Source organism: Coregonus lavaretus, assembly GCF_964263955.1.
Source record: "Coregonus lavaretus genome assembly, chromosome: 17".
Taxonomy (NCBI): domain Eukaryota; kingdom Metazoa; phylum Chordata; class Actinopteri; order Salmoniformes; family Salmonidae; genus Coregonus; species Coregonus lavaretus.
This window is the reverse complement of record NC_140004.1, coordinates 41162096-41189752: the sequence shown is the minus strand read 5'-3', so window position 1 is coordinate 41189752 and position 27657 is coordinate 41162096. Positions and strand designations below refer to the sequence as shown.

At 43.6% G+C, this 27657-nt stretch overlaps 1 protein-coding gene and 1 pseudogene across 2 annotated transcripts; both read left to right on the top strand.

The window, feature by feature from the left end:
• The first annotated feature begins 6612 nt into the window (after positions 1 to 6612).
• On the top strand, positions 6613 to 10445 carry LOC311144400 (annotated as a pseudogene). The gene is made up of 5 exons: positions 6613 to 6835; positions 7537 to 7731; positions 9557 to 9669; positions 9955 to 10033; positions 10419 to 10445. The product of its transcript is annotated as an uncharacterized misc_RNA (transcript).
• Positions 10446 to 19798: 9353 nt separating this feature from the next.
• nipsnap1 (nipsnap homolog 1 (C. elegans)) lies at positions 19799 to 27412 on the top strand. The gene is made up of 10 exons (XM_084181345.1): positions 19799 to 20290; positions 21223 to 21341; positions 22203 to 22248; positions 22434 to 22528; positions 22769 to 22839; positions 23103 to 23243; positions 25177 to 25208; positions 25408 to 25502; positions 25747 to 25830; positions 26689 to 27412. Exons 1-10 carry the CDS (start codon positions 20217 to 20219, stop codon positions 26751 to 26753), a joined length of 822 nt encoding a protein of 273 aa, XP_084037471.1. The 5' UTR covers positions 19799 to 20216; the 3' UTR covers positions 26754 to 27412.
• The last annotated feature ends 245 nt before the right edge of the window (positions 27413 to 27657 follow it).

Here is a 27657-nt window from a genome sequence, read left to right as displayed (position 1 = left end):
GTAGGTAACCATGGTTAACAGAGGAAGAACAATGATTTCAAGCACCACCCTCCTTTTAAAGCTTCCAGTCTGTTATTATGACTCAATCAGCATGACAGAGTGGTCTCCAGCCTTGTCCTCGCCAACACTCTCACCTGTGTTAACGAGAGAATCACTGACATGATGGCAGCTGGTCCTTTTGTGGCAGGGCTGAAATGCAGTGGAAATGTTTTTTGGGGATTAAGTTCATTTTCATGGCAAAGAGGGACTTTGCAATTAATTGCAATTCATCTGATCACTCTTCATAACATTCTGGAGTATATGCAAATTGCCATCATAAAAACTGAGGCAGCAGACTTTGTGAAAAATAATTTTTGTGTCATTCTCAAAACTTTTGACCACGACTGTACATAGAGCCATGACTACATGGAACTCTATTCCACATCAAGTAACTCATGCCAGCAGTAAACTTAGATTTAAAAAACTGATAAAAATACACATTATGGAATAGTGGGGACTGTGAAGCAACACAAACATAGACACATGCAAACAAACACACGATAACATACGCACTATACACACGTACACATGGATTTTGTGTTACAGATATGTGGTAGTAGAGTAGAGGCCTGAGGGCACACACTTAATATGTTGTGAAATCTGTTATGAATGTATTGTAATGTTTTTTAAATGTATAATTGCCTTAATTTTGCAGGACCCCAGGAAGAGTAATGGGGGATCCATAATAAATATAAATACAAATACCTACGTCTCGTGTCTGAGCCGTTGAATTGCGACTCCACTTTGTCTCTGTACTGACATTTTGCCTGTTTTATTGCCTTACGGAGGGAATAACTACACTGTTTGTATTCAACCATCTTCCCATTCACCTTGCCACGGTTAAATGCGGTGGTTCGCGCTTTCGGTTTTGCGCGAATGCTGTCATCTATCCACAGTTTCTGGTTTGGGTAAGTTTTAATAGTCACCGTGGGAACAACATCCCCTATACACTTCCTGATGAACTCAGTCACCGTGTCCGTGTATACGTCAATGTTATTCTTAGAGGCTACCCGGAACATATCCCAGTCCGCGTGATCAAAACAATCTTGAAGCATGGATTCCGATTGGTCAGACATTTGATTGTGAGGTATTCATGGTCGGGTGAACAAAAGGACTTGAGTTTCTGTAAGTTTTCGCAATCACACCATGAGCAGTTAATCATAAAACATACACCACTGCCTTTCTTCTTTCCAGAGAGTTCTTTATTCCTGTCTGCGTGATGTACTGAGAACCCAGCTGGCTGTATGGACGGGACAGTATATCCAGAGAGAGCCATGATTCCGTTAAAGAGTATGTTACAGTCCCCCCTGATGTGTCTCTCTGGAAGGAGATCCTCGCCCTGAGCTCATCTACTTTATTGTCCAGTGTGATGTGGTGGTGTTGAAGGAGTCAGGCGCAGGAGGGTAAAATCACAGAAAAACAGGCTTTAATCCGCAAAATACAGGTGTATGCAGAACTGCGTCAAACACACTCCAGGGCACAAAACAGATGCACTGGAAAATACAAGGCACATGGGAAAATACTCCCGTCTAACAAAATACATGAGCTCCACCGAGCTACTCTAACCTTCACAATAAACAATCACCCACAAGGACAAGGGGGCAGAGGGAACACTTATACACAGACTAATTAGGGGATTAGAACCAGGTGTGTGTGATAACGAGACAAGACAATTGTGATGATGATTGGGGCGGCAGTGGTTAGTACTCCGGTGACGACGAACGCCAAAGCCTGCCCGAAAAAGGAGGGGAGGCAGCCTCGGCCGAAGTCGTGACAGTACCACCCCCCCCCCCCCCCCCTCCACAAGGTACTGAAGGCCCCCCACCCGATGCCTCGAATCCAGGATGGCCCAGACAGAGTACACCGGGGCCCCCTCGATGTCCAGAGGAGGTGGAGGTACCTCCCGCACCTCAGACTCCTGGAGCGGACCAACCACCACCGGCCTGAGGAGAGACACATGAAACAAGGGGTTAATACGGTAATCAGGGGGAAGTAACAACCTATACGTAACCTTGTTGATTCTCCTCAGGACTTTGAACGGCCCCACAAACCGCGGGCTCAGCTTCCGGCAGGGCAGGCGGAGGGGCAGATTCCGGGTCGAGAGCCAGACCCGATCCCCCGGTACGAAAACCGGGCCTCACTGCGGTGACGGTCAGCGTTGGCCTTCTGACAACGCACGGCGTGCTGGAGGTGAACGTGGGCAGCGTCCCATGTCTCCTCCGCGCGCCAAAACCAGTCATCCACCGCAGGAGCCTCGGTCTGGCTCTAGTGCCATGGTGCCAGAACCGGTTGGTAACCTAAAACACATTGGAATGGTGTTAGGTTAGTAGAGGAGTGGCGGAGAGAGTTCTGTGCATATTTCGCCCTTGGCAAGAACACCGGCCACTCCACCGGCCGGTCCTGGCAGTAGGACCTCAGGAACCTACCCACATCCTGATTTACTCGTTCCACCTGCCCATTTGACTCGGGGTGGAACCCAGAGTTCAGGCTGACCGAGACCCCCAGACGTTCCATGAACGCCTTCCAAACCTTGGACGTGAACTGGAGACCTCGGTCGATATCCTCTGGCACCCTGTAGTGCCAGAAGACGTGAGTAAACAGGGCCTCCGCAGTCTACAGGGCCGTGGGGAGACCGGCAGAGGAAGGAGGTGGCAGGACTTGGAGAAGCGGTCCACAACGACCAGGATGGTGGTGTTACCTTGGGAGAGGGGAAGATCAGTCAGAAAATCAATACTAAGATGAGACCATGGTCGTTGTGGAACTGGTAATGGTTGTAGCTTACCCGTTGGGAGGTGCCTAGGCGCACACAGAGCAGGAGGAGAAGTACACCCTCACGTCCTTAGCCAAGGTAGGCCACCAGTACTTTCCACTCAAGCAGCGCACTGTACGGCCGATACCTGGGTGACCAGAGGAGGGTGACGTGTGTGCCCAGAAGATCAGACGATCACGGATAAGAGCAGGCACATACCGCAGCCCAGCTGGACACTGCAGTGGAGATGGATCTGTGCGTAATGCCTGCTCTATATCCGCGTCCATCGCCCATACTACCGGCGCCACAATGCGGGAGGCAGAGAGTATGGTGGGGTTGTCTCTGGGCCTCTCCTCTGTGTCATACAGCCGGGACAGTGCGTCTGCCTTCACGTTCATCGTACCTGGAATGTATGATAGTGTAAAATCAAACCGGGTGAAGAATAGGGCCCACCTGGCCTGGCGAGGATTCAGCCTCCTTGCTGCCCGGATGTACTCCAGACGAGGAAAGGGTGTTTTCACCCCTTCGAGCCAATGCCTCCACACGGTCAAGGCTCGGACAACAGCCAACAGCTCCCAATCACCAACGTCGTAGTTCTGCTCCGCTGGGCTGAGCTTCTTAGAGAAGAAGGCACAGGGGTGGAGCTTGGGTGGCGTACTGAGCGTTGAGACAGGACAGCTCCTATCCCAACCTCGGACGCATCCACCTCCACTACAAAAGGTAGTGATGAATCGGGTGGGCCAGTACTGGGGCTGAGGTGAACAGACTCCACAGTTTGCTGAAGGCCAGGTCAGCCTCAGCAGACCAGCGGAGCCGGGACGGCCCACCCTTCAACAGGGAGGTAATGGGAGCTGCGACCTTGCCAAAGCCCCGGATAAACCTCCGATAGTAGTTGACAAAGCCAAGGAAGCGCTGCACCTCCTTAACCGTGGTTGGAGTCGGCCAATTACGCACGGCTGAAATGCGATCTCCCTCCATCTCTACACCTGAGGTGGAAATGCAGTATCCAAGGAAGGAGACAGACTGCTGGAAAAACATACACTTCTCTGCCTTAGCATGAAGGTCATTTTCCAACAGTCATGCCAGCACCTTGCGAACCAGGGACACATGCTTGGCACGCATAGCGGAATACACCAGGATGTCATCGATGTAGACCACTACACCGCGACCAAGCATGTCCCGAAACACCTCGTTCACAAAGGACTGGAAAACTGAGGGAGCATTCATCAAACCATAGGGCATTACCAGGTATTCATAATGCCCCGTGGTTGTGCTGAATGCTGTCTTCCATTCATCTCCCTCTCGGATACGCACCAGGTTGTATGCACTCCTGAGATCTAATTTGGTGAAGAAGTGCACCCCATGCATTGATTCAATCACCGAAGGAATGAGGGGGAGAGGATAACTAAATCTTATCGTCTCCCTGTTCAGTGGTCGATAATCAATGCACGGGCGCAGACCTCCGTCCTTCTTCTTCACAAAGAAGAAACTCGAGGAGGCGGGTGAAGTGGAGGGACGTATATACCCCTGGCGCAGGGACTCATTGACATAGGTTTCCATAGCCACCGTTTCAGCCTGTGACAGGGGGTATATATATGACTCCTGGGAGGTACAGCGTCTACCCGGAGGTTTATCGCGCAATCCCCCGCCCGATGAGGTGGTAATTTAGTCGCCTGCATTTTAGAGAACGCTTGCGCCAGAACGAGGTATTCAGGGGGAATGCGCACGGTGGAGGTACTGTCTGGACTTTCCACCGTGGTTGCACCAACGGAAACATCTAGACACCTACCCTGACACTCTCGCGACCACCCCGTGAGAGCCCTCTGCGGCGATGAGAAGGTGGGGTTGTGAAGTGCTAGCCAAGAGATACCTAATACCACAGGGAAAGCAGGAGATTCAATAATCGAAAAAATAACCTGCTCAAAATGTGTCTCCTGGGTGATCATGGTGACTGGTATCGTGACTTCCGTAACAAACCCGGACCCTATTGGTCGACTATTGAGTGCTCTGATGGGGAGTGGAATGGATAGGGGAACCAATGTTATGTCTTGACGGCGTGCGAATGCCCTGTCCATAAAGTTCCCAGCTGCGCCTGAATCGACTAGTGCCTTACACTGTGGAACTACCATGAGATCGGGAAAGTGGATAGGTAGGGTACAGTGCGCAGCAGAGGGCTCCGAACAAATGTGGGTGTTCGATACATGGGGTGATGCGTGAGTGCCCTGCCTGCCACCTCCCGGCCCAAAAGAACGTTGACTACGACGTGTGGTGTATTGTCCCTTCGTGCCACCAGAGTGGCACTGTCGCTGTCCTCCTCCGCTCTCTCGGCCGGCGGCTCCACCCAGCTCCATCGGCTCGGGATCCGAGTCGTCCGGGGTGGAAACTGGCAGACCCCTACCAGGACGTCCTCTGGCTGCCAGCAGGTTGTCCAAACGAATGGTCATGTCCACCAGTTTGTTGAAGGACAACATGGTGTCTCGGCAGGCTAGCTCCCGTCGGACGTCCTCCCACAGATGGCACCGGAAATGGTCGATCAGGGCCCGCTCGTTCCACCTGGACCCCGCTGCCAGCGTCCGAAACTCCAACGCGAAGTCCTGGCGAGGAATGTTCCGAATATTTTGGTGTCTCATTCTTTACTCTGGTGAAGACAGTTGTGCCTGGATCCACTTTGGATCTAATAACCCTAGGGAATTGATGTTGATCATCTGTTGTTGTCTGCTTGATTTACAGCAGGGTCTCGTTAGATTTAACACAGAAAGCATCAAGGTAATGAGTTCATGTCTAGTATGTGCAATTGTGTGCATTTGTGTAGGATACACTATTGCGCAACACCCAATGCTATTCCTATTGATTACTCTGGATATAATGACAACAAATACATAGCCTAGTGGGCTTATTAACAATATAATCTGGTAATGAAATTTCCTCAATTTGGTGCTTGAAAAGTTATTGTAAATATTGTAGCCAATTTATAAGTTCTTCTGCACCCTTATAATTATCCGTAAATTCATTTTGATCCGTTTTTGTGAGAGGGGCCACTTTCGTTTGTTTCCTGCTGCTTCAATTGAAGGGTGTTGCGCTACTCTGTTGCGGTAAAACCATGTGTGGTTATTATGAGGACAACAACATCTAATGTTGCCTTCAACTTGGCTTTCCATACAAATCCTTCCATTAAAAAAAGGAACCTGGTTCTTGGTCAATTTCTCATGATAAAAACAGCCATGATGAGATTAATGCTACCCCTATTCATGGTTTTATTATGTGTGCCTGCGTCGGCCACCTAGGCCACAGAAAAATCACCATGCCAATGTCCACATTATTCTCACATATTTTAGAATGTAATAATAATTTGAATATCAAGGCCTACAAAATGCATTATTCTTAAAGTGGTAATGGCCTACTTTTTTGACACTTTTTGCATGCTTTTTTGGGGAGGGGGCGGTTCTATATTAGGCCCTAAATGTACAATTATATAAATTATACAAGTGTATACCATTGAGGTCCTTGAGAATTACAATTAAGTGCTTTAAAAAGTCCCTGAAGTCCTTGAATTTGACTTGCTGATGTCTGTATGAACCCTGCTTAAAGGATGTATAGTCCTAGACCTATGTTGTTGTATAGGTGGAGTTATGGGCCAATTGGGATGTATTCATTTTTATTCCTCTAAGTACACATGTGGAACTGCATAAAAATCATTTTTTATTTTTGTTTCAAACCATTTTGAAATGTTGATCCCAATGTCATACATTGGTCCCATTATTTATAGAAAGACCCATATGGTATACCGCCCAAGCCTAACGAGAGGTCATTCTGCCACCCATAAGATGGGTGAGGACACCTGCTCTCACGGCCCACTTCCTTCATTCGAGAGCACGTCCTTCTCTCTTCATAAAAAGAGAGATAGAGAAACAAACAAAATAATCTCACTTTGTGTGAAATGTGTTCCCTTGGTAACCAACACTTCCCTGCTGAAGCTCAACCTCAGAGATAATTGGATGGAAGGGATGGGCGGGGCCGCCATGTTAAAGGAGAACTGTTACATCACAGGTGGTGCTCTTCCAACCTCCGCTCCGAGGCCCCAGGGGGCTCAGGGGGGCGGCAGCGCCACCCACACCCACCTGTGTGCCACCCTCACCCCCTGCCACCCTGGTTGTGCCTCGACACCTAGGGTCCTATTTAACATTGTCAGCGTCTAGCTAGCGCCACACACAGTTCATGTTCCAGGGGAGAGGAGTGAGAGGAGAGCGAGGGTTGTTATTTTTACATAAAGGACCCTGGTTGGCCCTTAAGGGTCTTTTATATCCACCATCATTAAATTTTAGTCATTTAGCAGACGCTCTTATCCAGAGCGACTTACAGTTAGTAAGTGCATACATTTTTATTTTTATTTTTTCATACTGGCCCCCAGTGGGAATCGAACCCATAACCCTGGCGTTGCAAACGCCATGCTCTACCAATTGAGCTACATCCCTGTGTAGCATTTCAATGGTCCTAATTGCACAACTAATAACTGTCATTCCCAATGCCTTAATGACACTGCTGCTAGAATAATAGGTTAACTGCTGACAAGGAGAATGGAGAAAATGATCAACACGTAGATATCTGCTAAATTCAGATCACGTTAGGTTTTGACCATTGCATTAAGGAGCTCCATTTTACCTAGAAACATCAAGACAGGAACAGACAAACAGAATGCCTTAGCTCCACTGTAACTCGCCCTGCTTGACCTCAGTGTGTTCCCCTGCCAGAGGTTGACCTGGGGGAGAACAGACTGGGGGAGCATGGTGCCCGGACCCTTTCCATTATGCTCCTGGAGAACACCACTCTGGTCTCACCTCTCCAGGAACGAGCTGCCTGACAGGGATACACAGCACCTGGCTCAGGCCCTGACCTCCAACACCAAACTGGAGACACTAGATCTCAGTCACAACACCATGGGAGATGTAGCAGGTAGGGTTTGGGTACAGTGTGTGTGTGTGTGTGTGTGTGTGTGTGTGACCTTAACCACAACACCATGGGAGATGTAGCAGGTAGGGTAGTGTGTCTTGGGTGGGGTGAGATGAGGTGCTGAATGGAGAGGAACTGTGCATTTATAATTAGAACAGTAGTGGTCCAAGAGAGCCTTGAGGAACACCTAAAATGTGCTAAAGAACATACCCAGCCATCACCCTCGTCTTAAGGTGTCTCGAGTCGAGGAGACATAAAGTTCGGACGTCTTGAGACACTTTGAAAGAGTATAACAAATTACAAAATAGGAATAAAAACATGACATCTTCCTATTCTTATGGACAAGGACTTTTTCCATTAAAAGAAGATTATGTCCTCGAGTCTCACAGTTAAACATAAATGACTGTTACAAAGAAGCCTGGATTACAGTCTCCACCCCACCATCAGTCACCTCTGGTACAGTTCACAGCACATGGCTGTTAAATAAACAAATGTATGTAATCCGCTATAACTCACCCTGACTGCACAACAAAAGTGAATCACTTCAATTTCAAAGGTCTCAATTTCCTAATCAATCCCTCGATGCAAGCGTGTTTCTCAGCTTTAATAATATCCGTTGCAGACAACTGAAAAGACTGCAGTCAGTGATGATCATTGAGTTCATAAAAACGCATGCACGTACACACACACACACACACTCGTGGTGACATATTGATGCAGAGCAGTCAGCCACAGACCACAGCTTTTGTAGCAGATTGTGGCATTCAAAGGTCAAGAAATCTCCTTCATTCAAAGCCCACTCAATTAGGACGTGGATGAGATTTGTGACATAAACCTTCTGGGGCTGACGATGAGTGAATGACAGACCAGACTGTGCGGCTTCAGACAATATCTGCGTAATTGAAACAGAGATAATTGCTTTGTTTAAGGAGGGGGAGAGGAACCATCTCCATGGTATTGTTATTTTGGTGCTTGTTGGTTGTCCCTGCACCAAAACTCCAGTATTTTTCCATCATAGCTTGTTCTCCATCTTCGTTCTAAATAGGGAGCCAAAAAACGTGTTTTCTTATGGCTCTCTCTTGTCCCTGTGCAGCAGACATATGGTGAGCAATATGTTTGGAACATCGAATCACAATAAAATCACAGTACCGAATCGCAATACATATAGAATCGTGAGAATTGCAATACATATCGTATCGGCACCTAAGTATCTTATCGTGAGGTCCCTGGCAATTCCCAGCCCTAATGATTAACTGTGTCAATCAAGATATACTGACATTTTATTAATTTACCTTTGACTGTTATTGCCTTTCTTACGGTCTTCTTCGCCACGTTAGGTAAATAGAAAGCCATCACTGTCTATAACGGTTAATATCATGTGTTGGAAGGAGCACCACAACATTCTATCCAAGCTGGGAGAGAGCGTGAGGACGGCTCATGTCATACAGGCTCAGGTAGCCTATACAGGACAGTTGTATATTCAAAAATAATCTATTGGTAGCTGATTAGTATGCTGTTGCATTGAAAATACATTTTACAATCTGCATTATTTAAATGTCCAACTTTAATTACTGAACAAGTCATTACATTATTGCCGCCAGCCAGCAGTCTAAATGTCAGCATTGCGTCACATTACGCCAGTGCACCTAGTCCTCACCGTTTGAACGCCAGAGGCCAAAGAAAGCATAATGACCTATGACAGATAATTGTTCACCCATATATATGAACTTGTAAATGAAAATGTATCGAATCTTTTTTTAGATGATTCGCTGAGCTTATTCTTCATTCATTGCTTATAATCTTTCTCCTTTAATGTCCTAGGCCAACATATTCCTGGGAACACTAGATCTGTCCTATAATGGTCTGGGGAAGGATGGAGCCGTAGCTTTAGGACAGGCTCTAAGAGAAAACCCTCTGGAGGACATCAATATAAGGTACAAGGGTTTCTGTCTGCTGTGCTTATACACTTTTCTCAACTATTTTTTTTTTTTGTCATTTAGCAGACACTCTTATCCAGAGCGACTTACAGTTAGTGAGTGCATACATTTTTTCTTTCATACTGGTCCCCCGTGGGAAACGAACCCACAACCCTGGTGTTGCAAACGCCATGCTCTACCAACTGAGCTACACGGGACTATGTAAGAACGCCCTTTGAAAGGCAACAGTTTTATTTTGCTTGCCTCACACACCCAACACCTATTTTTGTCTCTCCCCCACAGTAACAATCGTGTACCCCCTGAAGGTGCGATCCGCTTCGCCATGGGCCTCCAAGTAAACAAGACAATCAAAACACTCAATGTCAGTCATAGAAAAGAGAATGGCTGTAGTTTGGAAATCAGCAGGGGACATATGTGAAAGAGCTATATTTTTCAAGATAAACACCCAAGATGCAGCCTCAAAACACCAGCAGTGACTAAAGTGACAGGTCGTATAGAGACAAAATATGCATGTCTATTTGATGTCTGCCATCTTTTGTGATTCCATGTTAATTAACCTCTCTTTGGTCAATGGGTAGGAATCCTATACAAACTGTTGGGAGTCCTGAAAACAATCCAGGGTAACCCAGAATCAACAATGGAGTGCTTGGACTTTTCTGCAGGTCTTAAGGTTTTTGATTGTTTTGTGAGTGAGTGCGTGAATGAATGACCTTTCTATTTATATCTGTTGTCTTTCCTTGATCTAGTCTGCAATAGTCAAACCACTCACCTGACCATGCATGTCTCTCTCTCTAGGACCTAAAGGACATCGTGGTCCTCTGTAGCTCAGCTGGTAGAGCACGGCGCTTGTAACGCCAAGGTAGTGGGTTCGATCCCCGGGACCACCCATACACAAAAATGTATGCACGCATGACTGTAAGTCGCTTTGGATAAAAGCGTCTGCTAAATGGCATATTATTATTATTATTATTATCATAGTGAACCACGACTTTCAGGATCTGTGCGTTGCCGTGAAAGGCATGTACCCTAACCTGAGAGTCAAACATGGAGGGAGAATCGACACGTTCAGAAAACCAAAGGCCTGAGTGAGAGGTTTTGCTATTTGATTCATTACACATTGCTTGCATGGGTTACTGCTACTACCCAAAGAGATGAAATCATTGGTTTTGCAAAGCAGTGGAACACTACAAGGATTTGTTATATTAGAGAGAATGACTAACCATGACAGGAGTCTGAATTAAACAAATTAATTATATGCTATATATGTTATATATTATATATGACTAATCCAAGTTTGTTTTCGTTTTTTCTTTCATTTGTGGCCTGGTTTGACCCGTCAAGAGGAGCTGTTTCCTTCAAGACAGCAGTGTGTGAAGGTACCTGGCATATCAACTGGAGGTTTATGAAATGCTGATGTAAGTGAATGGACAATGTATGGGATAACTATATCCTACTTTAGTTTACCCTTAAATACATTATAAGCCAAAAGCTTGTGGACATGATTATTCAAAGCTTATGGACCTGAAGCTTCTCGATAAATGCTACATTTCATTCACAACTGTCTGTAATGTATACAATTAATTGTATGTGGTCTATGTTGGAAGATATTTGGAGACGTCACCCTGGTGCATGGGCACACGTCAGATGTTTTTTTTTAAAGTTCTCTGCACAGGATTGCTGAACTACTACTATCATATTGACAAGTTAGTCAAGTGACCGCTCTAACAAATGGAAATACATGTCCTCAAAAATAGAAGGCAGGTGGGAGAAGGCGAGATAAGGTAGGACCATTCTAGCCAATGAGAGGGCAGATATGCATGTGAACAACAAGCCATAGAGATAGATAGAGGACTCATATTTCGATCTGTGCCATTATAGCGTCTGTGACAGCATGGACAGTGCTATTCAGGCTTTATTCATTTGCTGATTGCTCCCAACTCATAGGAATCTCCAACTAGTTGACTACTTTAAAATGGTGGAAGCCCTCAATGGCAATGTCCATGCTAAAACGGGTTATATCCATGATTAGTCCCATCTATCTCTATAGACGGGTTGGTTGTTTAGCAACAAAACTGACACGTGCACAACTATAGATACACATGGCGAGGCGTGGCTTAACGTGACCACGCCCCCGAGTAGAGTACAACAGTCGGGTACTCCCATTACTCCCATGTAATTAGCCAAACTTTGGCGGAATCCTCAGCAAACTACTGAATTTATTTTGTTGTTTCAATAAACGTTTTCAGCAGCCTGACATGTCGTTATTAACATACTTGGCTGTCACAACAACAAATGGTTTAAATGATACTTATTCTGGCACTCTAATTTATTACCCGACCTGCTAACACTGACAGTAAAGCTGTCGCATTATACTTACGTCACTGTTAGTTTACGCCTAGTTTTTTGGCCAATACGCTTATGTTAGCTGGCTGGCTAGCAAGATAAGTTAATCTCAATCTAATTCGCTAGTCTTAGATATGTCGCGTAACTACACTGAACAAAAATATAAACGCAACATGTAAAGTGTTGGTCCCATGTTTCATGAGCTGAAATAAAAGATCCTAGAAATGTTTCATATGCACAAAAACGTATCTCTCTCAAATGTTGTGCACAAATGTGTTTACATCCATGTTAGTGAGCATTTCTCCTTTGCCAAGATAATCTATCCACCTGACAGGTGTGGCATATAAAGAAGCTGATTAAACAGCATGATAATTACACAGGTGCACCGTGCTGGGGACAAGAAAAGGCCACTGTAAAATGTGCAGTTTTGTCATACAACACAATGCCACAGATGTCTCAAATTTTGAGGGAGCGAGCAATTGGCATGCTGACTGCGGGAATGTCCACCAGAGCTGTTGCCAAATAATTTAATGTTATTTCTCTACCATAAGCAGCCTCCAATGTCATCTTAGAGAATTTGGCAGTATGTCCAACCGGCCTCACAACCGCATACCATGTGAAACCACGCCAGCCAAGGACCTCCACATCTGGCTTCTTCACCTGCGGGATCATCTGAGACCAGCCACCCGGACAGCTGATGAAACTGTGGGTTTGCACAACCGAAGAATTTCTGCACAAATTGTCAGAAACCGTCTCAGGGAAGCTCACCTGTGTGCTTGTCGTCCTCACCAGGGTCTTGACCTGACTGCAGTTCAGCATCGTAACTGACTTCAGTGGGCAAATGCTCACCTTCGATGGCCACTGGCACGCTGGAGAAGTGTGCTCTTCACGGATGAATCCCGGTTTCAACTGTACCGGGCAGATTTGCTGATGTCAACATTGTGAACAGTGCTCCATGGTGGCGGTGGGGTTATGGTATGGCCAGGCATAAGCTACGGACAATGGACACGGTTGCATTTTATCGATGGTAATTTGAATGTACAGAGACTCCGTGACGAGATCCTGGAGGGCCATTGTCGTGCCATACATCCGCCGCCGTCACCTCATGTTTCAGCATGATAACGTATGGCCCCATGTTGCAAGGATCTGTACACAATTCCTAGAAGCTGAAAATGTCCCAGTTCTTCCATGGCCTGTATACTCACCAGACATGTCACCCATTGAGCATGTTTGGGATGCTCTGGATCGACGTGTACGACAGCGTGTTCCTGTTCCCACCAATATCCAGCAACTTCGCACAGCCATTGAAGAGGAGTGGGACAACATTCCACAATCAACAGCCTGATCAATTCTATGTGAAGGAGATGTGTTGCGCTGCATGAAGCAAATGTTGGTCACACCAGATACTGACTGGTTTTCTGATCCATGCCCCTACCTTTATTTTAAGGTACCCGTGACCAACAGATTTATATGTGTATTCCCAGTCAGGTGGAATCCATAGATTAGGGCCGAATACATTTATTTAAATTTACTGATTTCCTTATATGAACTGTAACTCAGTAAAATCTTTCAAATTGTTGCATGTTGAGTTTATATTTTTGTTCAGTGTACTTCCAGTCTTTGCCTGACCTTGAACGGTCTAGGTGTTGAGAAAAGTTGATTATTGTTGGCTTGCCTATATGTCCTTTAAACTTGCCAGAGACCAGCTGGGGAGACAACCATACCAAATGGCCCAAGTAGCTATGGCGATATCTACACATACTTGGTGGAATCTCCAGGTTTGCATAAATTTCCAAACGCAGAAGAATATACAATATTACAGTTGTTATTTGGATGGATACAGCTCACTAGTCCTTACTACAAAACTAACTAGCAAGCTTTGTGCAATACACGTAGCTAGTTAGATACAAACAAGAGTTAGCGACATACCGTTGATGAAGTGCTTTGAACACACATAAATGTATCAAGTAACCGGAGCCCACAGCTTTCCATCATCATCGTGGCGTAATAGCCTGAAACCATGAGGTTCTTCTAACCTGGTCCTTGATGAAACTTCATTTGGTGGTATTTTTCTCCTACCATTGTTCAGACAAAATGGCACGCAACAGCTTTTTGGCATCTTAAAAGCAAGGTTAGCTAGCTAGTTAAGAAAGCCAGTTAGAATCGCCTCATTGGCTAATAATTGTGATGTACATTCCATGCAACAGTCTATGAAAGTGTTTTTAGGTATGTTGTAGTTTGTTGATTCAGACGACATGGAAATATATTTAAAATGACCTACCCAGCATATACAAAATGTTTATAGAATGATACAAAATAAAATACAGCAATTGTTGGGTTATGAGTAAAGTAGGCAATTTAACATAGGAGTAACGAGAGTACCCTACGGCTGTACCCTACTCGGGGGCATGGTCACGTTAAAGCCCTGCCTCGCCATGCGTATCTATAAGGCAAAACAGACAGGGTTGGCTTAGATTGTTAACAACATGTAAACTATATTTTGTCTCCAATGTTTATTGAAAACATAAATACATTTGCACAATGGGCACTCGTCTCTCACATTGTTACAGTTGTTGGTTAGCTAGCTAGCGAATTTTAGCCATATTAGCATTGACATGAAATCAGTCAAAACACCTCAAAACAAGACATGGTATCAAGAGCAAGGTACGACACAACCGTTGAGGAAAAGATGGCGGAAGCGGACCTTGAATCTAATGGTGGTGTAATCAAGGAGAATTTGATTATTGTCCAAAAGAATGGAAAAACTGAGCAAAGTAGCGTACCGTGCTGAAAATGTCCTTTCTTATCTTGTAAGAGTACAGTTTGTTAATGAGGAGCAGCTGATCGGATTACCAATCTTGAAGAATCCATTTGAGATATCCAAACTGGTGGAGAGAGTGCTGGGTAAAGTGAAGGCTGTGAGGATCATGAGAGGAGGGCTTGTTTAGATTTTTTGTACTTCTGAGGATCAGAGGGAATGTGTGTTGCGTCTCACCCGATTTGAGAAGTTTGACGTGTCGTGTGTGTCTCTTCGGAACAGGGCACCCCTCACGGGGGTAATATCTGGCGTCTCGTGGGAAGTTGATGTTGCAGAGATGACAAATATTCATGGAGTGATTGATGCATGTCGGATGAATCGTGTGGTGAATGAAGAAAAAGTGAAGAGTATCTGTTCTTTAATATGTAGTCTATCCCTACTCAAGTGCAGTTAGTGTATACAAACTACAGAGTCAGAGCATTTATCCCAAGACAATTACATTTAAGTCATTTAGCAGACGCTCTTATCCAGAGCAACTTACAGTTACTGAGTGCATACATTTTTATTTTTTTCATACTGGCCCCCCGTGGGAATCGAACCCACAACCCTGGCGTTGCAAACGCCCTCCCCTACCCTGGGCCAATTGTGCGCCGCCCCATGGGTCTCCCGGTCACGGCCGGCTACGACAGAGCCTGGATTCGAACCAGGATCTCTAGTGGCACAGCCTTAGACCACTGCGCCACTTGGGAAGACCAATCACTGTAAAGCTTTTGGACATGTTTTAAGTGTTTGCAGAAGGGAGAAGCCAAGTTGTGGAAAATATCATATAATGTGTTTTAAAAGTGATGAAAATGTTGTAATTATGGTGGGAACTATGAAGCCACGTCTTTGGAATGCCCCACAAGGCTGAAAGAGAACGAGGTGGCCAAAGTCAGGGCTGTCCAGAGCATTTCATATGCAGCAGCTGTTAAAAGAGTTGAGGGTTTGAATGGTGCACCTGAAGAGTCCATGGTGGTGGATAGGCCTTCACTGCAGGCTGCAGGGGTTGCCTTTCACCAGTAGGACTCAGACATTTTAAAGGTTAAGAAGGTGGACTTTGTGGCCTTTATAGCTATGGTGATTAATGGCACTGTCGAGGTGGAGAGGAAGTCCAGGAAAATAGATATCATTGTGTATGCGGCGGAGTGGTTCCTGGCTGGATTTGAAAGACTTCTCGGCGGAGGAGTTTCATGGAGTATTGTCACAAGCCGTACCACCCTCTCAGGCTCCAGAGCCTGCCGGAGATATGGAGCTTTAAAAGAAGGAATTAGTGGGAGTTTTGTTTTTGTCAATGTACTATTTTTATTTGGGTGGATGAAGTTAGTTTTCCCTATCACATATGAATTCTATTTTTACCTTGTTTTTTCAACCCTGTCCAGTCGGTGGTGACAATGCACCTTTTTGGTTTGTAGTCCGCCATAAATCCCACACAAGAACAAGATTAAAGATTTTATTTCACCTTTATTTAACCAGGTAAGCCAGTTGAGAACAAGTTCTCATTTACAACTGCGACCTGGCCAAGATAAAGCAAAGCAGTGCGATAAAAAACAACACAGAGTTACATATGGGGTAAACAAAACATAAAGTCAAAAATACAAACAGAAAATATATATACAGTGTGTGCGAATGTAGTAAGTTATGGAGGTAAGGCAATAAATAGGCCATAGTCCAAAATAGTTACAATTTCGTATTAACACTGGAATGATATATGTACAAAAGATGATGTGCAAATAGAGATACTGGGGTGCAAATTAGCTAAATAAATAACAATATGGGGATGAGGTAGTTGGGTGGGCTAATTTCAGAATGGCTTTGTACAGGTACAGTGATCGGTAAGCTGCTCTGACAACTGATGCTTAAATTTAGTGAGGGAGATAAGAGTCTCCAGCTTCAGAGATTTTTGCAGTTCATTCCAGTCATTGGCAGCAGAGAACTGGAAGGAATGGCGGCCAAAGGAGGTGTTGGTTTGTAGTGAGGGCCAGCCAACAAGAGCGTACAGGTCACAATGGTAGGTAGTATATGGGGCTTTGGTGACTAAACGGATGGCACTGTGATAGACTACATCCAATTTGCTGAGTAGAGTGTTGGAGGCTATTTTGTAAATGACATCGCCGAAGTCAAGGATCGGTAGGATAGTCAGTTTTACGAGGGCATGTTTGGCAGCATGAGTGAAGGAGGCTTTGTTGCGAAATAGGAAGCCGATTCTAGATCTAACTTTTGATTGGAGATGCTTAATGTGAGTCTGGAAGGAGAGTTTACAGTCTAACCAGACACCTAGGTATTTGTAGTTGTCCACATACTCTAGGTCAGACCCGCCGAGAGTAGTGATTCTAGTCGGGTGGGCGGGTGCAAGCAGCGTTCGGTTGAAGAGCATGCATTTAGTTTTACTAGGGTTTAAGAGCAGTTGGAGGCTACGGAAGGAGTGTTGTATGGCGTTGAAGCTCGTTTGGAGGTTTATTAACACAGTGTCCAATGAAGGGCCAGATGTATACAAAATGGTGTCGTCCGCATAGAGGTGGATCCAAGCTTCACCAGCAGCAAGAGCAACATCATTGATATACACAGAGAAGAGAGCCGGCCCGAGAATTGAACCCTGTGGCACCCCCATAGAGATGGCCAGAGGTCCAGACAACAGGCCCTCCGATTTGACACATTGAACTCTATCTGAGAAGTAGTTGGTGAACCAGGCGAGGCAGTCATTAGAGAAACCAAGGCTATTTAGTCTGCCAATAAGAATGCGGTGGTTGACAGAGTCGAAAGCCTTGGCCAGGTCGATGAAGACGGCTGCGCAGTACTGTCTTTTATCGATCGCGGTTATAATATCGTTTAGAACCTTGAGCGTGGCTGAGGTGCACCCATGACCGGCTCGGAAACCGGATTGCATAGCGGAGAAGGTACGGTGGGATTCGAAATGGTCAGTGATCTGTTTGTTAACTTGGCTTTCAAATACTTTCGAAAGGCAGGGCAGGATGGATATAGGTCTGTAACAGTTTGGATCTAGAGTGTCACCCCGTTTGAAGAGGGGGATGACCGCGGCAGCTTTCCAATCTCTGGGGATCTCAGACGTTACGAAAGGGAGGTTGAACAGGCTAGAAATAGAGGTTGCGACAATTTCGGCAGCTAATTTTAGAAAGAAAGGGTCCAGATTGTCTAGCCCAGCTGATTTGTAGGGGTCCAGATTTTTCAGCTCTTTCAGAACATCAGCTGTCTGAATTTGTGTGAAGGAGAAGCGGGGGGGGGGGGAAATGGGCAAGTTGCAGCGGAGGGTGCAGAGCTGGTGGCCGGGGTAGTGGTAGCCAGGTGGAAAGCATTGCCAGCCGTAGCAAAATGCTTATTGAAATTCTTGATTATTGTAGATTTATCGGTGGTGACAGTGTTTCCTAGCCTCAGTGCAGTGGGCAGTTGGGAGTTGAAAAGTTGCATATCGCGGGGGCTGTTTGATGCTAATGCAGTACGCCACAGGATGTTTTTGTGCTGGTCAAGGGCAGTCAAGTCTGAGGAGAACCAGGGGCTATGATACCCCACATGGCAATTTCTTGTCATCGTTGGTAGCTATCTGGCCATCCAGAATCACAACTCACAGGCTTCTGCCCCATTGAAGCGTTTTTGTGAAGTTGTCAGCTAACTTATGACAACAGGCACAACTCTGATATAAAGTCTTTTTTTTCCAAAGTTGTCGCTATTCCACATACCTCCATTTATATCAGTTGATTCGTAACAACCTAACCATTACGAACATCTATTCAATCAAATAAGCCTCATTAGCAAACTAGCAATTACATATTTTGTTAACGCTTCGTGGATTTTCGTGGACAGATTTTGGGCAGAGTGAAACCTCTTGCTTCATCTCTTCCTCTCTGAATACAGCTAGTCATTCTTCTTCTTCTTCTGTGGGTTTTATGGCAGACTACATCCAAAAGTTGTATTGCCGCCACCAACTGGACAGTTTGAAACCAAAATTAAAATAAAAATAAATCCATACTTAATAGTGATCTAACAATCCACCCTAATAAAAATAGTACATTGCCAAAACAAACAAAACTCCCACTTCTTCCTTCTTTTAGTTCTCCATGTCTCCCTTCTCAGGCTCTATGAACTGAGAAGGTGGTACAGTTTTCGCTAATATTCCATGTAACTCCTTTGCTGTGAAATCTTTCAGCCCCAGGAACCGCTCCGCCGCAATCACAATGATTTCAATCTTCCTAGATATTTTCTCCACCTTGGCAATGCCATTTATCACCACTGCGATAAAGGCCACGAAGTCCACCTTTTTAACCTTTAAAATGTCAGGATCCTCTTGGTGTAAGACAATCCCTGCAGCCTGCAGTGAAGGCCTATACACTACCATGGACTCTTTCTGGTGCAACATTCAAACCCTCAACCCTTTTCACAGCTTCTGCATATGAAATGTTCTGCACAACTCTGACTTTGGCCACCTCATTCTCTTTTACCCTTGTGGCATTCAGAAGACGTGGCTTCATGATTCCCACCCCAATTACAACATGTCACATTTTCTTCACCTTTATAACACATGATATGATATTTTCCACATCTTGTACATATAGGCTTCTCCCTTCTGCAAACACTTAAAAAAAAAAAATGTATGCACTCACTAACTGTAGGTCGCTCTGGATAAGAGCGTCTGCTAAATGACTAAAATGTAAATGTACATTACCAAAAGCTTTACAATGTTCACACTGAATTGTTCTTGGGATAAATGCTCTAACTCTGTAGTTAATATACCGTAACCGCACTTCATCAGGGAGAGACTACATTTCAAAAAACAAAAGAACAGATAAACTCTTCACTTTTTCCCCATTCACCACTCACCACTCGATTCATCCGACGTGCTTCAATCACTCCAGGAATAATTTTCATCTCTTCCAAATCAACTTCCCACGAAACGCCAGATATAACCCCCTTGAGCGGTGCCCTGTTCCGAAGCGACACACAACACAGTTCCTTCTGATTGGCGGAATCACAAACAATCTAAACAAGCCCGCCTCTCGTGATCCTCACATCCTTCACTTTACCCGGCACTCTCTCCACCAGTTTGGATAACTCAAGTGGTTTCTTCAAGATTGGTCCTCTGCTCAGCTGCTCCTTATTAACAAACCGTACTCCTACTAGATACGAAGGGACATTCTCATCACTGTAAACCACTTTGCTCCGTTTTCCATTCTTTTGAACAATACTCAAATTCTCCCGCCACTGGATTCAGATTCCACTTCATAACCCGCTTCCGCCATCTTCCGTCCACACACAGCTACAGTCAGATACTTCTCCTTGGTTAAATATTAAACTGTAGCTTCTGTTTACCTCTCGTCATAATGTCGCTACATAGACCGTATATATAAAGCTTCACACAAACGAGGGAAAGGTTTCCATTCAGTGTCTGGAGAAGATGGCGGCGACGTGTTCAATATTGCCCAAGGGCCAACTACTGTACAGGAATGCAGTCAAGTTGCAGGTCACAAGGTAAAGTGAAACTGTTGGAAGTTTTAAATGCTTACATTTACTCGCATCTTTGATCAACAATTGTACTTAACCTAATCTTACAAAGCGCAATTAAATACTTTGAGAATGTGAACCACAATTATCTAAACTAGGTCGCTTTGAATCGTAGACTAATTATGAAAGGGACGATATATCCAACAATAACTGGCTGCTAAATGTGTACGTTATGTTCAATTGTTGGTCAAATGATGAAGGTTCAACGATTGAAAGGAGGATACATCCTGATTAATGATGAGAAAGTTGCACTAACTGAGTCTACTAGCCTACTTTAATAATTTGCTAGGCAACTGAACTTTGACCCATTTCAAATGGGATCTACTGTGTGGTGTTATCACTTTTCCAATGCTGACACAATCTAACTAAACCCTTTGACAACATGGCAACTGAATAAAACAAGCAACAACTACTCGATCCTTTCCTCTGACTGCAAATTCATGTCAGCGTGCAATATTCTATATTTAAGCAATAAGGCCCGAGGAGGTGTGGTATATGGGCAATATACCACAGCTAAGGGCTGTTCTTAGTCATGATGCAACACAGAGTGCCTGGACACAGCCCTTAGCCGTGGTATATTGGCCATATGTCACAAACCCCTGAGGTGCCTTATTGCTATTATAAACTGGTTACCAACGTAATTAGAGCAGGACAAATAAATGTTCTCATTCAACTGACCAGACTAACATAAATGGCTATTGACCACACTCATACCCAGGGTGTAGGCTACTCATCATAGCGCGATAACTGCAGTGCCACCAGTGGACTCACTTAGATTTCATGGCCCATACTGATCAGACATTTTTTTCTACTGTATATCAATGCCAAGTTGCCTGATCCTGCAAAAAGTCTAAATTCTTTTGATTCTTTAAATTCACTCCAAAAATGTTTTTGTGTAGGAGGTTTTCAGATAAAGGATGGTTCCAGTCTATGTTTGTGCACAAAGTGGAGACCAGGAAAGATGCCCACTCCAACCTGCTGTCGAAGAGTGAGACCAGCGACCTCTACAAAATGCAGTGTATGTAATAATATATGATATCCTCCTGCAGCAACACATCTATTTACTCTTCTAGAGGAGGGGTTGAGGTTCAATAATAAACTAAATGTGATACAAATACAGCAAATTATATTGAATTGCATTCATTTGCCTTGTACACGGCATAGCCTCTGTGTGACATTTTATCGTTCCGTCTCTGTGGAAAACTGTGAAAGGATCATCATAATTTAATGCATATATTGCACCAAGGGACCTACAGGAAGATGCATGCAGCACTGGGGCTAAATAAAGTGAGAATGTGTAATTACATGGTATCATTACAATGCTATCATGTTTTTTTGTTGTGACAAAAATGTCATTAGAAATGTCTAGTTCTCATCACATAATTTAACTTTGATAGTTTGTCCTTTGACTTGTCTATACAGCAGGGAAATTGAGTTAGAAAGACCATTACAACCAGCAGGGAAATTGATTTAGAAAGACCATTACAACCAGCAGGGAAATTGGGTTAGAAAGACCATTACAACCAGCAGGGAAATTGAGTTAGAAAGACCATTACAACCAGCAGGGAAATTGGGTTAGAAAGACCATTACAACCAGCAGGGAAATTGAGTTAGAAAGACCATTACAACCAGCAGGGAAATTGAGTTAGAAAGACCATTACAACCAGCAGGGAAATTGGGTTAGAAAGACCATTACAACCAGCAGGGAAATTGGGTTAGGAAGACGATGATCCAAAAATAGTTCATTTGCAGAAGGAATAATGCATTAGTCCAATAATATGACTGAAGCTGCTGAGTATGTGATATGATATTTTCATTTGTTTAGCCTAATGTCCACCCACCAATATTCACTGGCTAATTCTGTCCCTTTCTCTCTCAGTTCACAATGTCAAGCCAGAGTGTCTGGAGGCGTATAACAATCTAGAGTGAGTTCATCTTTCATTTTTAGTTTTGCTCATGTGCTGTAAATGCTAATTGACAGACTCCTCTTTTGGTCATTCACAATAGATATTTTCTAGAGATCTGTGGGGAGGACGGCACAATCAATGAAAATGCAGACATATACAGTATCTGTGATATTGTGTCTTTAAACTTTTCCCTGTGAATTCAGGGCTGAGGTGCAGAGCAAACTCCACTTAGACCAGGACTATCCCTGTGAGGTTGTGGGGAGCTGGAATACTTGGTATGGCGACCAAGACCAAGCTGGTAAGTGGCAGAGACGTCAGTGCATAACAACAGTGTCATGAAACCCGAATCTAATGTTATATAATATGATCTATTGATGTAATCTAATGTTCTCTGTTAACCCTGATCTAATGCTATCACATACCCTTTCCTGAAGATAGGCCTCTTGTACAATGATGACACTCACCAGAAGCTTCTAGCTGGCAGGGTGTAAACAGTTTGGCCAATACAACACTGACCTCTGCTGTCTGTTTGTTGCAGTGCACCTTTGGCGGTATACAGGTGGCTACCCAGCGTTGACTGAATGCTTGACCAAATTGAACAACAATAAGGTAGGCTGTGTAAACTGTGTTTTTAGCATAATAAAAGCAATTAGAAAGGATGTTCAGGACAAATCAGTACCGCAACGTATCATTCAAAATGCATATCAAGTTATATCAGATATTTTTTTATAATCCGATATTGTTTTATATAAATATCAGAGTATACTCATTGTTTTGGGGGAAAAGCATGACTCTACTACTGGCTGACGTGTAACAACTATTCTTCTTTAGTTGACTAATTCATACATTTCAAACAACGTAACTCTTTGAAGGAGTATATGCAATTCAGGAAGGAGAGGAGTAAAATGCTGGTCTCACGGCGGAACCAGCTTCTTCTAGAGTTCAGTTTCTGGAACGAGCCAACACCCAGATCGGGACCCAACATATATGAGATGCGCTCATACAAACTCAAGGTAAGACACTGATTTGGACTAGAAACATGCAAACTGTGGTCATACAGACTTAAAGGGATACTTCGGGATTTTAGCAATGAGGCCCTTTATCTACTTCCCCAGAGTCAGATGAACTCATGGATACCATTTTTATGTATCTGCATTCAGTTTGAAGGAAGTTGCTAACTTACGTTAGCGCAATTGCCAACTAGCGTTAGCACAATGACTGGATGGCTATGGGAACAGCTACCATGCAGACTTCCAGTCATTGCTCTAATGCTAGTTAGCATTGGTTCGTGAAACTAACTCTAACTTCCTTCATACTGGACGCAGATATATAAAAATGGTATCCACAAGTTAATCTGATGCTGGGGAAGTGGATAAAGGGCTTCATTGCCAAAATCCCGAACAATCCCTTTAAGAGAAGTAATGCGATGTCCTAGACATAATACGAAATGCGCTCCTACAAACTCAAGGTAAAACACTGATTGGGCCAAGAAACATGTAAACTGTGGTCATACAAATTTAAGATAAATCATGCGATGACCTAGACATATGAATTGCGCTCATAGAAACTCAAGGTAGGATACTGCGTGAGGACACCCAGAGATATACAAACAGTGGTCCTACAGAACACAATGGACATCATGTACGTACCTAAGATAAGATAAATGTCTACTCTTAAACACAACCAACATGTCTGGCTTGACTGTGTATATAATGAGTATGTAGGCCTCCGTCACACTGCATTGTGTACAGAACTGTATGTTTTGATTGCAGCGCCTGCATGTCTAGTAGTGGAGGCTGCTGAGGGGAGGACGGCTCGTAATAATGGCTGGAACGGAGCGAATAGAATGGCATCAAACACATGGAAACGATGTATTTGATACCATTCCACCTAATCCGCTCCAGCCATTACCACTAGCCCGTCCTCCCCAATTATGGTGTCACCAACCTCCTGTGATGTCTAGGAGTATGGTATGTGAATAGGATGCTGTTGCATTCTGTGGGTAAAGGCCACAGGTGGTTATGAAGTAAACATTATTTCCTGTGTTCATACTTCAGCATAATTATTTCCAGTAGCTAGGTTTCCATCCAATTGGCGACAGATTTTCATGTGAATATTCTAGAATCCGCATAAAGAAAATATGTGGACGTTTCCACCAAATGGACTTGTTGAGGATAACAATCAGTATGTGATGTAGTGCACACAAAATGTACTTTTTCGTTTTTAAGTTTTTATGTACCAAATATAAATCTGAAGTTCAATGTGTTTCCATCGCATTTTCAACTTTACTGATAGTTTTACCACAAAAACAGTTGCGTTAAATAGCAAATGTGACTACTCTGGTCTTGGCACCTGCGCTCTAGCCAACAGCTGGCAGGTACAGTGCGGGTAGGCTGTGTGGGTAGGTTAGTCTACAAATCTACATGATGAGATTATTATGGATAAGAGCGAGAATATTAGTATTTGTCAAATGTCAGTCAAGCATCGATCATCATGTCACCAGAATAAGACCCTTGATATTTATTGGAAAGGAGCATCAAGCTCATCACCTTGCACTTTCACCACCCTGTGAAGTTCATCATAACTTATTTCATCTGTAGCCTAATAAACTACATGGTTTACTGAGTTGTAGTGGGAGGACCACACACCATATCATTGTGTGACTCCAAGTTTACTTCAATATGATGGTTGTTATATAAATATTTGCGCATAAAGCGTTTCCACCGCAATTTCCTGCATAACTAATTTTACCGACACAAAGATCCCACCATGTTGAACGAACAAATGTATCTGTTGGCATTTATACATTTACACAAACTTCCTGTTTCCATCACAGCTGTCGTGATGATTATTATTTTTGATACGATATGACTTTACTGGCATAAAAACTGGATGGAAATGTGGTTAATGACGTCATTGTTTTTCTCTGTCGCCATCCACTTTTAGCCTGGAACGATGATTGAATGGGGGAATCATTGGTAAGACTTCTCATGAGACTGCAATATGTACTTTGTTTGAAAGAAATGTGCATGTACCATATGCATCTAAGTTGCATGTCATTTTGTAAATGATTATTGCATTAAATAATGCTGGTATGCAATATGTAATATCAGTAAATGTTTCAGTAGAATGTCAAATATGTCCAATATTGACTGTATTCATGAACTATCTTGATAGGGCGCGGGCGATCAAACACCGACAGGAGAACGATGAGGCCATCGGAGGGTTCTTCTCTCAGATAGGAGACCTGTATGAAGTTCATCATCTGTGGGGTGAGTCAGCTGATGATGCCCGTATACACAACATTGACACTATTTTATCAAATGAATCCAATCAATGCTGTGTTTTATGGAATTATCCTATTGAGTTTGTGACCGACAGTTTACTACTATCAATACACACACTATTGTGCAACACGTCGGATTATTGTTTATTCTGTATGTCAATGTCTTTTGTACCTGCCCCTATTTATATACCATGAATACATGCATACTAAATTATTTGTTCCATCTGCAGCCTATAAAGACCTTCAATCCAGAGAAGAGACCAGAAACTCTGCCTGGCAGAAGGAGGGATGGGATTCTAGTGTCTATTATACAGGTAGGAGAGAACACATGCAAAACACACACACACATAAAGACATCAAATCTAAACCTCTCTGGCAATGCATTGTGATTTTTGTCTTCAACCATGAGAGGTTTCAGAATAATGATGTTTTTCATTTGCATCAAACTCTCAGTACTTCACTATGTTTGTAAGTCTAAATGAATTGTCATCTGTGAATACTGATCATTTCAGATCATTTCATGATAACCGTGTATTACTCTGTCTTGACATAAAATATAGCCTGATGTCTTTTTATCAATGTTTCTCAACTCTGGTCCTCAGTTACCCCCAACAGTACACCACATGAGGTTGGTGGCACCTTAATTGGGGAGAACGGGCTCGTGTTAATGGCTGGAGCAGATTAAGTGGAATGGTATCAAATACATCAAACACATGGTTTCCATATGTTTGATGCCATTCCATTTGCTCAGTTCCAGCCATTATTATAAGCCAGCCTCCACTGCAGTACACTTTTTAAAATTGTATCCCTGGAGAAACACACCTGATAGACTCATGGAGGGCTTGATGATTAGTTTACAAGTTGAATCAGGTGAGCTTGTCCGAGGCTACAATAAAAATGTGTACTGTTGAGGGTAGTCCCCTGTAGTTCAGTTGGTAGAGCATGGCGCTTGCAACGCCAGGGTTGTAGGTTCGTTTCCCACGGGGGGCCAGTATGAAAAATGTATGCACTAACTGTAAGTCGCTCTGGATAAGAGCGTCTGCTAAATGACTAAAATGTGAATGTAAATGTACTCACGGATTGGAGTTGAGAAACACGGTTTTAGATGTTGAGAAACAGAGCTTGATGTTGAGCTCCTAACATGTCTCTTTGTCACATCTCTCCTCTCCTAGTGCCTTTGATCAGGAGCATGGAGTCCAGGATTATGATTCCCACAAAGAGTTCACCTCTGCAATAACCAGATTCAGTCAAGCGCCCTTTCTGGAAGACCAAAGCGAGAACAGATTATGTGCATTTTTCCTTCTCTCGCTCTCTCACTCTCTCGCTTGCTCTCTTTCTCTTTTGTTGTAGGTGCAGATAATTTAGGCCTACATGTAAAGCTTGAATCTATGAACTGTGGTAGATGGGAACTTTTGATGAAGACTAATGTTTTGGTGCACCGGCAAGCCCTCAGTTTGAAGACTGCATTCAACATAGAATCCAGTTACCACCTTTGCTACCATGGTGAATAGGGGAGAGATGTTTTATTTCACCTAAATAGGTAGATCAATTATATTTCAGGTGAATTATGTGCCAAACAAGAGGAAGGAAATCTTCAATTACTTCAATCAGGTATGAAGTAGCTATAAGACAGTGAATGAAATAGCTATGATAGGGAAATTAACTTGTTGCTACTGTATTATGCATCTTGAGTGTGTTAACATACAGAAGTAAGAAATGCCTACTCAGTGAACATGTAAAAGTATATGCCATATCTCAGTTATAAGAAACCTATAGGTCAATGTAAGCAAATGTGAGTCTTCCATTGTCAACCATCTGAAGAAGCAAATCAATAGAAGTTAATAGATGGATCTTTGAACTGAGAAACGTGGATTATTAAATGTTATGTAATATTTTTCTCTGTCTCATTGATTGTGTTTTATCATCTTGTGATAAATAGTTTCATGTTAATCTATTGATGAACATTTGTTTTTGTTATACATATTATTTGATCTGGAAATGTATTAAATATATGGAAACAACATGTTTTTGCAGTGGTGGTATTGCAGACCCCAAGTTGCAAACACTGTTCTAGAATTGTTAATTTTTTTAGTTTATGGGTATGGGTGTGATAATTAGGCTATGGGTATCATATATTGTCC

What these genes read in the sequence shown, in the direction of transcription:
- nipsnap1 (XM_084181345.1), top strand. Translation starts at nt 20,217, where the DNA reads ATGGCGGCGACGTGTTCAATATTGCCCAAGGGCCAACTACTGTACAGG. An exon ending in GTCAAGTTGCAGGTCACAAG is followed by an intron (nt 20,291 to 21,222) that starts GTAAAGTGAAAC and finishes GTTTTTGTGTAG; the next exon opens with GAGGTTTTCAGATAAAGGAT. An exon ending in TTCTAGTGTCTATTATACAG is followed by an intron (nt 25,831 to 26,688) that starts GTAGGAGAGAAC and finishes CTCCTCTCCTAG; the next exon opens with TGCCTTTGATCAGGAGCATG.